The 12808-nt window shown below is 34.0% G+C and overlaps 1 protein-coding gene across 6 annotated transcripts; it reads left to right on the top strand.

Annotated features, from left to right (window-relative positions):
• On the top strand, positions 1-12747 carry LOC140963879 (probable serine/threonine-protein kinase SIS8). Of its 6 annotated transcripts, none has more exons than XM_073423354.1 (17): positions 3-221; positions 1886-2274; positions 3570-3773; positions 4397-4588; positions 4716-4975; positions 5117-5233; positions 5373-5450; positions 6682-6777; positions 8161-8247; positions 8507-8624; positions 9544-9835; positions 10231-10354; positions 10456-10475; positions 10991-11147; positions 11900-12188; positions 12287-12359; positions 12463-12747. In XM_073423354.1, the coding sequence occupies exons 2-17, from the start codon at positions 2026-2028 to the stop codon at positions 12543-12545; spliced, it is 2439 nt and encodes an 812-aa protein (XP_073279455.1). In that variant the 5' UTR covers positions 3-221; positions 1886-2025; the 3' UTR covers positions 12546-12747. The 6 variants fall into 6 exon arrangements, 5 of the variants coding, with proteins under 5 accessions (XP_073279455.1, XP_073279452.1, XP_073279454.1 ...); XM_073423351.1 differs by having other exon boundaries at positions 5361-5450; XM_073423353.1 differs by having other exon boundaries at positions 3-267; positions 5361-5450.
• The last annotated feature ends 61 nt before the right edge of the window (positions 12748-12808 follow it).

Here is a 12808-nt window from a genome sequence, read left to right as displayed (position 1 = left end):
ATCCCCGCCTCCCCCTCTCGTTATATAAATCACCTCGTTTACATCTACATTGTACCAAGTTTGTACCTACAAAATTTGCATTTCAAATTTGCATTAGTTCTGAATCTGTTATTTATTATTATTATTATTATTATTATTATTTTTAATTCAAAGAATTGAGTTTATCGCTGGTGGATTCAAATGCGAGTTGATTCTGCTGCTCGTGCTGAGATCTGTCTGTGGTAAACTTCTCGATCACGATTCTTTCACCAGTTTGCTATCTGCGATGTGAGGACGTTGATTTTGTTTTTAATTTATCCGTCTATTTTGTTTAAATTTGCTTTTTCCATTTTTTTTGCGGATTTGTTTATAGAATTGTTGTTACTGGATTTGTGCTGATTTGGACTGAAGTGTACTGACCGAAGCATTGCATGTTAGGAGAAAAAAACCGGATAAGTGATTTGATTGTTGATGTTGAAGTAGTTGTTGGTGTGATTGAAGATCTGCTATGCGATTTCTGAGATTTTGGCGAGTGTTTTTTAATTTTTTAAATTTAAATGATGAATGGTTGGGAAATTCATCTGTGTTTCTTCGGCAGCCACATTTACTTGAGTTTATGGCCCCCCCCCCCATTAAGTTTGATTTGAAGGGGGGTCGATTATATGGTTTAGAGTACTAGAGTAGATTTATCATTTATGTACTTCAATGTGTACTTTCTCGAGTTGAATAGAAACAACTTTAGTCCTGAATGTTTTTTTACTGTAACTGGTTGCATGTGGTGTTATTATTTGGCTTTTTTTTTGGTCAATTATAGTAGCGATTTACTGGAACTATTTAGTGGGCAGCGCTAGTACGTTGGGATATACTTTTTCTATATGGATTACCCATTTAATTAGAACTTAAGGGCGCATCTGAAAATATATTATTGTGTGTGCTGCTTGGTTCAAAAAATTTTCTGAAAGATTTCAAGTCCAATATTGACAGAAATTTTGAGTGGTCTGTTTGTGTTGTTACGTTGTATGCTTTCAATTGATTATGTTTTGCCTATGATCATGTTTCTTATGTAAGTGATTGCATGTGGCGTGTCCTCTTGCATTGTGAGTGGCACCAAAGAGGCAAATAATAACATAATAGGTGTTGGTAAATACCAAGATGTATGTTTGTTGTTGAGTACTTCATCGATTACTAATTAAAGCTGACGAGTAAAAAATAAGTAGTTTACCCAGCTATTATTTATAGGTCATTCCCAACTTGCAATACAAATATCAAAACCTTATTTTGGAAGAGCATTGACAAAACCTCATGTTTTTTAATGAATTCAAGAGCTGATGAGAAGAAAAGTGTCCATAACATGAACTCGCTGGGAAGACATTTCCCTTCGAAAAGAAAGAAGGCAGGGCTTATACTCTTAACTTTATTTCTAATTTAGATTTTATTTTCTTATCTCAGAAATACTCTTCTTCAGCCAGGCTTGGGCAGAATAGGCGATCAATGTACTTGTCCCATTTCTACTGCGGTCTTTATTGAACTTGTGTCAATTCTCACGGGCTGATTGAATTTGAAGTCACTTTGGAGTCTGTTTTTGAGATTCCCAAACTCCTCTTTAAGTTGCATCACATTCACACAACTGTTGAATGCTTCTATTGCTTCCTTTAGATTTCACGATAATTGCATTCTCTAAAATTGCAATTTCATGTTCAAGAGAACCCATGCTTAAATGTGTAGATGCTACACTTAATATCTCATCGCCACAAGGCAAAATTTAAAGATATCCAAAACTTGTAGCTTTCAAATTTCACTTGAAACATAGTTTCAATGAAATCAGGCTTTCATATACGGCTCTACATTCAAATTTCGTGGTGGAAAGGCTTTTTCATTCAAATTTAATTCTCCTTCCAAATTTCAGGTCGTATGACGACAACAGAGGGTAGCTGGAAGAAATTTTGTACATCAATGAGTGTTTCTTTATTAAATGGTGCACCTATGAGATCTTTGATGGGATGAAAGCAAGATTGAAATGGTCTTGCATTTTGAGAATATATTATCATGGAGGATTCACGAGATGATGCTGGATCTTCAGGGCAGAGGGTTTCCAATACTGAATGGTGGCCTACGGATTTTGTTGACAATTTTCGATCTGTATCTTTGGACTCCGTCAAAGAAACTATGAGGGATAAAGAATTAGTTGAAAAAGAAAACTATGATAGGTTTCCATATAAAACAGCATCACAAATCCTATGGAGCACAGGAATGCTTTCTGAGCCCCTCCCAAATGGCTTCTACTCTGTTGTCCCTGTGAGCACTAAGACTTATCTCATGGGTTTCCTTGCTTATTTGTTCTATTTCTAGTTTTAGTATTTCCATTCATGAATGCTCCTCACTGGCTAGTTAACACCTTTTTTGAGCTAAATATTGATACTTACAATTTTGCAAAGTGAATAAGGTCTTATTAGTCCTTGAATGTTGGAGATATCCAAATTATATCGTATTTTGATGGGAGAACTTTGAAACTTCATTTTTTTTGGATATTTTGATGTTTTGTAAAACAGAATTGCTCTTGTGGATATATTTGTGTACGGTGTACTATGAAGCATGCTAGGTATGAATATTCGCAAAATATCTTTTGTAGGGGTGGGTTGATATTTTAAATTTCTTATTCCTCACATGGATGAGCCATCAGTGTGACTTCAACACATTGACCAAGGAGGCGGGAATGCCCTCTCAATTCTAAAATTTTCCTTATATGCTTGTAGAAACATGTTAGACACAAAAGTTTGAGTTTGAAGGTTGCAACTTAGTCAATACTTATATTCTTAACACGCTCCATATGTGTATGCCCGAGAACGAGAATTATATGCTCGGAATTAATATCCAAAGCCTATGCTATGTATGCAAGTTGGTTGGACGTGTCGCAGCAAAGGCATTCAACACTAACTTAAGAAATTTGTGGGGTTTTTGGGCACTATATACCATGTTGAAACAGCATGCCTCAAAAGCTTAAGCTTGCGGATGGCAGCACAATTAATTTTATTTTTTGACATTATATATTATTACAGATAAAGTGATGTTGAAACCCCATAATTCAGTGATTTCGGCATAATCTTGTGTGGCATATGCGATCGTGGTTTTTACATTTTGACTGAAGGAGATTTTTGCATGGAATTGAGGGCCGTCACTATAAATTTTCTTGCTTTTTCTGATTTGGTTTTCCCAGTATTTACATATCCATTTCTGCTTTTTTCATGTAAAAGCGCTCATATTTTAAATGTATAATAACTTACAGGTTTAGAAGTAGATTTTTTCGTGGAGCAACGCTGGGGGCGGGATTTTTTATAGTATGATTATATTTGCATCTTATAATTGTGTGCACACATCTTCTACTGTTGTTTAATTGAAGTATCACAATTTTGTTGCCTCTTAACCTGGGAAAAGTTCCCTTTCATATCAATTGAAAGAATTTGACCAGTATGAAGAGGTCTACATGCTTTCTACTCGCAACTTTTGCATTATCTTTTCTGGTGAATTGCTTATATATACTTTTCCCAACATTAGCGGCTGTTTTTAGTAATGTTTTCACTTTCCATTAACAGGAGAAAAAGCTTAAGGAACTTTATGAAGATATACCTAGCTTGGAGGAGCTTCGTGGGTTGGAGCATGAGGGATTGAGAGCTGAGGTGATTCTTGTAGATGCTGAGAAAGATAAGAAACTTTCTATGCTAAAGCAGTATATTGTGCCTCTGGTTAAGGGTTTAAACAGAAATCCTGCTGCTATGATTAAAAAGATTGCTGGTTTGGTGAGTACAGAGTCGTCTTCATTCAAACTATGACATGAACCTCCATCAGGAATATTTTAATTTTTGTTTTATATGCCCACAATTGTGTTTGAAGTTCTGAGTAAAGATACAATTATTTTCAAAGTTGAAGAAATTGTTTTGTTTGAAAACTGAATTCTTTTAAGTCATATCCCTTGCGTTGAGGCTGTTGCTTGGTCCTTGGATATAGTTTTTTAGTTTACTATGAGCACTCTGAGATTCTTCCCTATTTGTCCCCTATCCTTTTGTGTAGTGAATCTGTTCGATCTACTCTTTCCAGAAATCTATGTCTGTCCTTTTTGTAGCTACTAAAAAACAATATTTGTCTTTTTTACCTTGCAAGTATATTATACAATGTTATGTAACTTGCACTTGCTCTTGTTACACACACGATAATTATTGGGCTTAGGGCTTGAAGAGACTATAAGAGTGGATTGGAGTACATAGTGGCTGGTTTTCACCGAGTCCATGTTCAGTTGATTTCAGTTTTCATCACCATGTTATTGACTTTTGCTCTTTGAGTATTTTTTATGAGCAATGATGATGTTGAGTTCAATGACTATAGAAAATAATGATGCGGTGCTCCCGTATGATTTCCGTACCAGGTGTCTGATTTTTACAAAAGGCCAAATTCCGAACTAAGTCCCCAGAAAGCTGCTGTTGAGGATACCTCGTATTTGTCTGAGAATCGAGGGGTGCAGATGCTTGGGCACATCAAGCATGGTTCATGCAGACCTCGAGCAATATTATTTAAAGTTCTCGCAGATGCTGTAGGACTTGAAAGCCGGCTTGTGCTGGTTAGATTTTGACCAGAACTGCTTGACTTCTTTTGCTCATTTTTCCAAAATCAAGAAGAATTTTGAAAGCCTTCTCTTGAATTATGTGTGTAGCTCATATAATCTTCTCCCGGGTTTGTCTTGCTAGGGGTTACCTACTGAAGGAGCTTCTGATTGTGTGGACTCATACAGGCATATGTCTGTCTTAGTTGTGTTGAATTCTATTGAATTGCTTGTTGATCTAATGCGGTTTCCTGGCCAACTAATACCACGATCAACCAAGGCTATCTTTATGACTCATATATCTGCTGCCGGGGAGAGTGATTCTGCAGAAAATGATTCTTGTGATTCCCCAATGGAACCGAACAGCCCTCTCTATGGGGTTCCAGAGAAAGTTGACACTGATAGGTTAGGAGGAAAACATCTTTTTTAAACTTGCATACTACAAAATCTATTATGGCTTCTTTAGTCATCTTTGGAGAAGACTAGGTATCAATATTTGATTGGCATCTTCTTGGAATATTGCTGAAATTTTGTTGGCCTATGCAGTGCTGAGAAGGATGATGGTCTGCTCCATCAACGTCGACTAGAGTCTTCTTCAAATGCAGCAGGACCGTCATTAATAAATATCATGTTGCGTTCAAATTCAATTGATAGAAAGCTGAGGTATTATAATTGCTCAATTTCTCCTTCTGTTTTTGCATTTGAAGTATTCCTGTTTCTCATATGCAAAATTTATCGTCACTTGAGATTCAGGAAAGTTTTTTTTATTGGATTAATATTATTGTTTCAGTTTGTCATGCAGTGAACCTAACATTGCTGCTACATTCTGGCGAAGGAGCCGAAGAAAGGTCGCTACAGAACCAAGGACTGCTAGTTCAAGGTTTGTGGTTTTGGAAACTCATGAATTTTGTCACATTACGCGCTATATATATAATTAAATATTTGAAAACAAATATTGCTAGTTCAGTATTCACCTACAGCATTAAATATTTGAAAACGAATAAAAAATAAATACATAATTAATTGCGAAGTCTTTTCAATTTCTTTTTCAAATTTCAACTTTGAATTTGATGTCTCTTGAAAATATAAATTACATTTAAGTGCTTAAATTGTTTATGTCATTTAATTTAATTTCGGTGATTATTTTGAGTCTTGTGTTATTTTTATATATTTAATTATCATTAGTCTTTATCTTATTAAATAAAATAAATTTTTTATATAATATTATGTTTTCCAATTTGAGTGTCTTCTTGATTTTTTTGTATATTGATTGTCCATAAATTGTTGTTATTATTATGTATCTTATTTAGAACTTTAATATAAATATTTTTTAAGATGTTTTAAAATATAATTGAAATTTTTTATGAAAATTTATTCATATAATAAATGATAAAAATTTTGACTTTCTGAAAAATATTTATTTATTTTTTAAATTTTGATAAACAAAATAATATATGGTCTTTTAATATATTTTTCTAGCAACAATTCCACTCAACCAATATAAAGAAGTCAATTTAACGGCATAAGATTGTCATCGTCTGTTGAATGTTATATCAAATGACATAAACAATTTTTNGTCATCGTCAGTTGAATGTTATATCAAATGACATAAACATTTTTTTATAATAATATTTATAATTTAAATATGTTCTATCAATAATTTTAAATAGTTATGCTTACTAATTTTAATAATTAATTACATAAAATAACACTCCGCTCATCGCACAAGTGAAATACTAGTATAGTCTAATTTTGAAGTTTCTTCTTCACTTTGAAAGATGTCATGTAGATACTCTTTATCTGTTTTTTTCCATTTGGGTTTGCTAAATATTTTCAGCATGCAAGAGTCGATGATCACGGCCACTGACACATGTTTTTTGTTAATGATAAAATTTGATCATCTTTCTGTTTCCTGGTGCAACAAGTCCGCAGTTTTACTATTTTTAAGTTTTTTTTTCAACAAATTTTTTGCTACCTGACAAAGTGCGCCTGTGTATGCCTTGATATACTCGACCAATATGGTATTCTTGTAATTATTTCAAACAATTCCCACAAACTAAAGTTGGATATTACAATTGGTGTACAATTCTATAATGTTTCAAGTTTTCCAGCCCAGAGCATCCTTCACTTCCATCACGTGGCAGATCAATGCTTAGCGGAGATAACAAATCTTTTACAGAGTACCCGGATGACATTGCTACGTCAAGGTACTTATTATTATTTTTTCATTTTTATTTGACATGCATTTATTTTCAGATCTTGTTTTTATTAATATGAAAACAGTATTATTCAAGAAAACAACGGTTTAAATTATATAAATGATTTTTTTTTTAAAAAAAATCATCAACAAAGTTTTCATACCAAAATAACACCAGTGATCTATTTTAAGACTCTTTCTACAATGTTTCGTACTAAAAGCCCATATATCAAAATAATGATTTTGCCCTAGTTGACCTTCATGTACTTGATTTGAAAACAATTAAATTCGGGTAATTTGAATTCATCTCCCCGACACCATATGTGTATGTATTTGGCACTCACATTGACATATTATAATTTTATACTTGATAAGAGGGGTAATTGTCAAATACATATCTAGCACAATCTAACTAATTCAAATACGTTTTTAAATAATTCAGGATTAATAAAAATTTACAAACTTTTTAATATTAATTATAATTAAGTTATGTAAAATAAAACACATAAAATTGAAAATTTAAGGCCACAAGCCTCTAGGCCTAGTGGCACCTAATGTCCCAAATTAGGACAATCTTGAGTTTGCGACCCATGTAAATCTCCTCCTCGGATATTTAAAAAAATGTGAAATTTCTTTGCTGCAATATTTGTATCAAGGTTTGACAAAATGAATTATCATTTTTATTCTTATCGTGGTAAACTTTAATTTATCAATTTCTGGTATAAAAAATTAATTAAATAGTTTTAAACTAATTTGAAATTATATCAGTTGGCTTTTTAATTGTAAAAAAAAATCGCTTGTGCAGATATGTGCACTAGAAACATGTTAAAGAAAACCGTACAAGAAATAGATGTATGCATCAAAAAGTAAATATTTTCATGGTCTATTTAACAATTATGTTAGGACAAAATAGGAAATAACTATTAAATTTTAACATTGAATTATTTAGTGTGGAAACATCGTATATGGGTTTGCAAGTCAAATGAAAATTAAGTGGACTCTTTGGATATGAAAATTTATTGTAAGGGTTTTTAAATAAATTTTTGATAACTTGTACTATTTTTTGATTGCTGTATTCTGTTCATATAAATTTACTGGTAGCAACATCTAAATTTTCATTTTAGAGAGTCAGGGAATCATTACCTTATGTTGGTTGTTTTGCGCAGAAGGTTTCTGCTCATATGTTATTTTAGGTTGATTGGTTCTCTACCTTTTTGACTTGTTTTGAATGACAAAAGTAAATATAGGAAATTTTCTATGCAGAATTCCTCATTCAACATTTTGCTTTAGTTTTGAATCCAAGATTGTTTAATTGGCGAGCTCTCGAATATGAGTTTATCTTCTAATTGTTTTCTAGTTTGAATTTTGATCCTTATACTTAATGCTCCTGCAGGTCAGAAGGCGCATCAACGTCAGACACACGTAGGATAAGAAGAAGAAGCATAAGCATGACTCCAGAAATTGGTGATGACATCGTAAGGTTAATATTCTTTAATAAAGTTAAGCTAATTGTTTTTAATATTAAGCATCTCCTTTATGTGAAAAAGCTTTTCTGATAAATTACTTAAGGAATTGGCGATTATCCGTAGTTTTAATTTTGTTATGTTCTCCTTTATCGTGTCCCCCTTTATGGATTCAAAGAAATATGGAGATCCAGTTAAAGGCTGTTTAATAAATTGCAATCAGTTTACTATGCTCCTTTCTCTCGTGCTAACTAAATATCTTGCTAATAACTTTAGGGCTGTGCGAGCAATGAATGAATCACTGAAGCAGAATCGTCTTTCGAGGGAACAAGGTGAAAGTACCTCATGTTCATTGGATTCTAATGACCAACATAACACAAGTCAAGCAAAAGATGTATACTCTCTTAACCTGAATGGTTATTTCTTTCTGCATCTTGCTGCATGGTTTTTATAAAGTTAATGGGTACATGCGATTTAAGAATGTTTTGCTTCATGATAACCTCTGTAGCTGATACCATGGATACTCAGTTTTAGAACACAAATAGCATATAGATCCTAATTTGGACTTGTTGGCTTCTTTAAAATTGGTTATTTTTCTACTAAACTTGGGATCAAGTTTGTGATCATGTTAGTCCATTTCTCTATAAACAGGTGATTGTCATAATTTTCATATTAATTTTCATCATTAATTCATATATGTTGCCTTCAAATATTTTTCTTCAATATCAATTTTTTGAAGATGAGATTTTCACCTTTCACAATGGTATACTTGGTCACGTTATTGGTAATCTGAAAATATATTTTAAAAACGTTTTCTGAAATGTATTTTAGGAAATGAATTGGAAAATGTGATGGTTTGGTTATGCTTTCAGAAGGAGACATTTTTGTTGTTGATATTGTATCATGTCAGAATGTGTTGGATTATATAGTTTTATAATTATAATGTGATTATTTTAAAATATAGAAAACTTAAGTGTTGTCTTAGAATATGATATGTTAATAGAATTGTTTATGGGAGTGATTAAAAGATCAATATAAAGTAATGACTATCTAGGAGTATGTGAAAGTGGGTTGAAAATGTATTTTTTTAAAAGAATAATAAATCAATGCGGGTAGATTTACTTGTTTCCACGATTAAAATATTTCCCAGAAATGTAAACAAACATGCCTGGTAATCTCTTTTTGTTTTTGTTTTTCTTTTTGGTGGAGGCAATCTAAACGCAAGTTAATATTTCTCATTATTCATTGCATCTGTCAACATTTCATCTTCGAAACCTTTGATTTGTGGTTCAATCAATATATACAATCTCCAGGTTACAGACATCTGTCTTGATGATCGCGGCAAAATGTCTGATAGAGGGTCTTGCTTATACGCTCCTCTGAGACAGCACAGTTCTCATATGGCAATGTCATTACCTTCCTCTCCGCATGAGTTTACAAGTCATACTTCAGAAAGGAGTGCGACCGATAGGGTAAATGATGAAATGGTTTCAACCTGGAACAGAGTTCTGGATTTACCTGTCTTCCAGAATAAGCCTCTGCTACCTTTCGAAGAGTGGAATATTGATTTCTCAGAGTTAACTGTAGGCACTCGAGTTGGGATTGGTGAGCACTGTCATTCTGGATAGCAATATTGCTATTCATAAAGCTGAAAATTAGTGACAGAACAAAGAGCTCCCCCAATGTGGTCGGCCTCTAATTTTCTAATCTGGAACTTGACAGCACCGTGCTATCACTGCTTTTCTGAAACATAATTATCAGCTAACTGTTTACTGCAAATGTGTGTTTTTCCCTGAAAATTATACTTTTCCTTTTGAATGTGGAGAAATAAGATATGAGTGTGAGAATTGGCTTATTCATGACTAGGTAAAATCTCCCTATATGTCATGCTTTGTTTGCTGGTAAAAGTTTTCATTTTTTGCCATTTAGTAATGACATACAACTACTTGTCTGAGTATATATGCATGTTCATGTTTTTTCTTATGAGGATACAAATCCAGGGTTCTTTGGGGAAGTTTTTCGTGGTGTTTGGAATGGAACTGAAGTTGCTATCAAAGTGTTTTTGGAGCAAGATCTCACTGCAGAAAACATGGAAGATTTTTGCAATGAAATATCCATCCTCAGGTATGGTATGTGTTCCTCGCTGTTGATTTTTTATTTTCTTTTTCTTTTTGTGATACAGCATTGCAACTCAACTATTTTTGTCTGTTTTGTTTTGGCTGCAGCCGCCTTCGGCATCCAAATGGTACTTCCGTTCATTCACTTTTGTTTTAATCAGTTCCCTTAGCCACTTTTACTTGAATCTCAACTTGTTTTAAGAGGACATACGTCAAATAGGATGTGCAGAATGTGATTATAGCTATAAAATAAGACGGAAAAGCATGTTGCATGTCTTATTTTGTGTCAAAGAAGTGGTGATGCTAAGAATTAGGACTTCTCATGACCGGACAGTTCAGTTTGGCATATGAGACATACTCAATGGTAATTTGGAATTAAGGTAAAATTGAACTGTAAAGCCTTCTTATGAAAAAAATGAATCATTGTCAACAGTTATCCATAGGGTATAAGGCCCTCCCAAGTCATATTAGTCCCTCCAAAAAATGTTCAGCTTTGGCGTCCAGCGTGTGGTGAGTGTGAAAACAGCTTGATAAAAAAACATATAGTTGTGTATCCAAAACATATGGTGTATATATAAAAAATATAAGTTTGGTATATCTTGAGATTAAAGGTTTGTTGTATAACGGGGTGTTTTTGGTGCAGTCATATTATTTCTTGGTGCATGCACAAAACCTCCACAGTTGTCTATGGTCACTGAATACATGGAGATGGGATCGTTATACTATTTGATTCACCTAAGCGGTCAGAAGAAGAAATTGAGCTGGCGGAGGAGAATTAAGATGCTGCGCGACATATGCAGGTTACTTAAATTGTTTGATGTGTGCCTAATTTGATCGGTTGAAAGATTGCTTTTCTTAACTAAGTTATTCATATGGTTATTTAACTGAAGCTATACTATGCCAAGGATCCGGGATCTTATCTGTCCTTGTAATTGAAGTTCAAACTAAATTACAGTTAACTAGTCTAATGGATACTTATCTGCCTGGGTGTCAAACATCTTTTTATGGCGAATGCTTTACTTTGATCTTACTCTGATCGAAGTCTAATGCTGTCTTTTTTAACTTAGTTCCTGTCCTGACTTTCCTACCATGCAGAATTAATTTTTAGATTAAAGCTTCCATGAACTTAAAGTAATGCAGTTAAATTAGTCTGACAGATTGCTAACTCGGCTTTCTTACTGACATGATGTGTATCTGGGTTAGTAAAGTTGTCAAAGCTGGTATTTCTTTGGCATGTTATTTTTTTTGTTTTGGAAATATTCTCCGTATGGTTATTTGGCTCATTAGACAAATATTAAGTTCTCAGGTATGGCAATTGAGTTGTCGCATTGTCAGGTAAAATGTGAAGGTGTACAGTTATCTCTTTATTACTACAATCTGAAAATTGGGGAGTAGAAGAGGAAGATGTAATCAAGGATGAACAGTGGAATTGAATTGTGGGGAGGGAAGCAGGGACCCATCTTATAATCCTATCCCTTTTTCATTTTTCTTATTGATGTATTGATTAAATTTTGACCGCGGTCTCATTTTCTTCCCTACTGTTGGCTCTCAGAGGGATGATGTGCATACATCGCATGAAGATAATCCACCGTGACCTTAAAAGTGCCAACTGCCTGGTGAACAAGCACTGGACAGTTAAGATCTGCGACTTTGGGCTCTCAAAAATCATGACTGATGCTCCCATGAAAGACTCCTCATCGGCTGGGACTCCAGAATGGATGGCTCCTGAACTTATTCGGAATGAACCTTTTACAGAGAAATGCGACATTTTTAGCCTAGGAGTGATAATGTGGGAACTCTGCACTCTCAATAGACCTTGGGATCGAATTCCACCCGAGCGGGTAGGCTTGAATATCCCTTCACTTTTTCTGGCTCTTACTTGACTCATCTATTTGTCGATGTTTGGCTGGGATCTCAACATAGCTCATTCTCTATTCAGGTTGTTTATGCCGTTGCACATGAGGGATCGAGATTGGAGTTACCTGAAGGGCCCCTGGGCAGGCTAATTTCAGGTACTAGTTATCTTGAAGACCTACAAAAACTTCACTTGTTCTCTTTTCGGTTGGGCCACTCAAAATTAATATCTGATTATGACCGTATATTTCTATATCCCAGAATGTTGGGCAGAACCACATTTACGACCAAGTTGTGAGGAAATACTTGCCCGTCTGCTGGACTGTGAACTAGCACTTTGCTAATGCAGCATGTCTGTTGTACAGAAAAACAAGAGTTGAGGTTGTTTAATCATTCCGGCTCATTTGTAACTCGTGTGTCAAATTCAGCATCTAAAAATTGTTTTGTGCAATTAAATCATCAAGTTTTCAACTTTTCAAGTGTATTCCCAGACTTGAGTAGTGACTGTTTTTGAAAGTGTTATGCAACTACATTTCTTACCTGAGCTATTCTACATGTATAAGAAAAAAAATCATGCAGGTGCAAAAACTATGAAATCTTCGTTCTA

Source organism: Primulina huaijiensis, chromosome 18 (genome assembly GCF_012295235.1).
Source record: "Primulina huaijiensis isolate GDHJ02 chromosome 18, ASM1229523v2, whole genome shotgun sequence".
Lineage (NCBI taxonomy): Eukaryota > Viridiplantae > Streptophyta > Magnoliopsida > Lamiales > Gesneriaceae > Primulina > Primulina huaijiensis.
Note: the sequence above shows the minus strand (reverse complement) of the source record. Positions and strands in the feature narration are given on the sequence as shown.

Coding starts and splice junctions, on each gene's coding strand:
- LOC140963879 (XM_073423351.1), top strand. CDS start 2,026: ATGGAGGATTCACGAGATGATGCTGGATCTTCAGGGCAGAGGGTTTCC. Junction 5,234..5,360: donor TCAATTGATAGAAAGCTGAG/GTATTATAATTG, acceptor TTATTGTTTCAG/TTTGTCATGCAGTGAACCTA. Junction 11,148..11,899: donor ATGCTGCGCGACATATGCAG/GTTACTTAAATT, acceptor GTTGGCTCTCAG/AGGGATGATGTGCATACATC.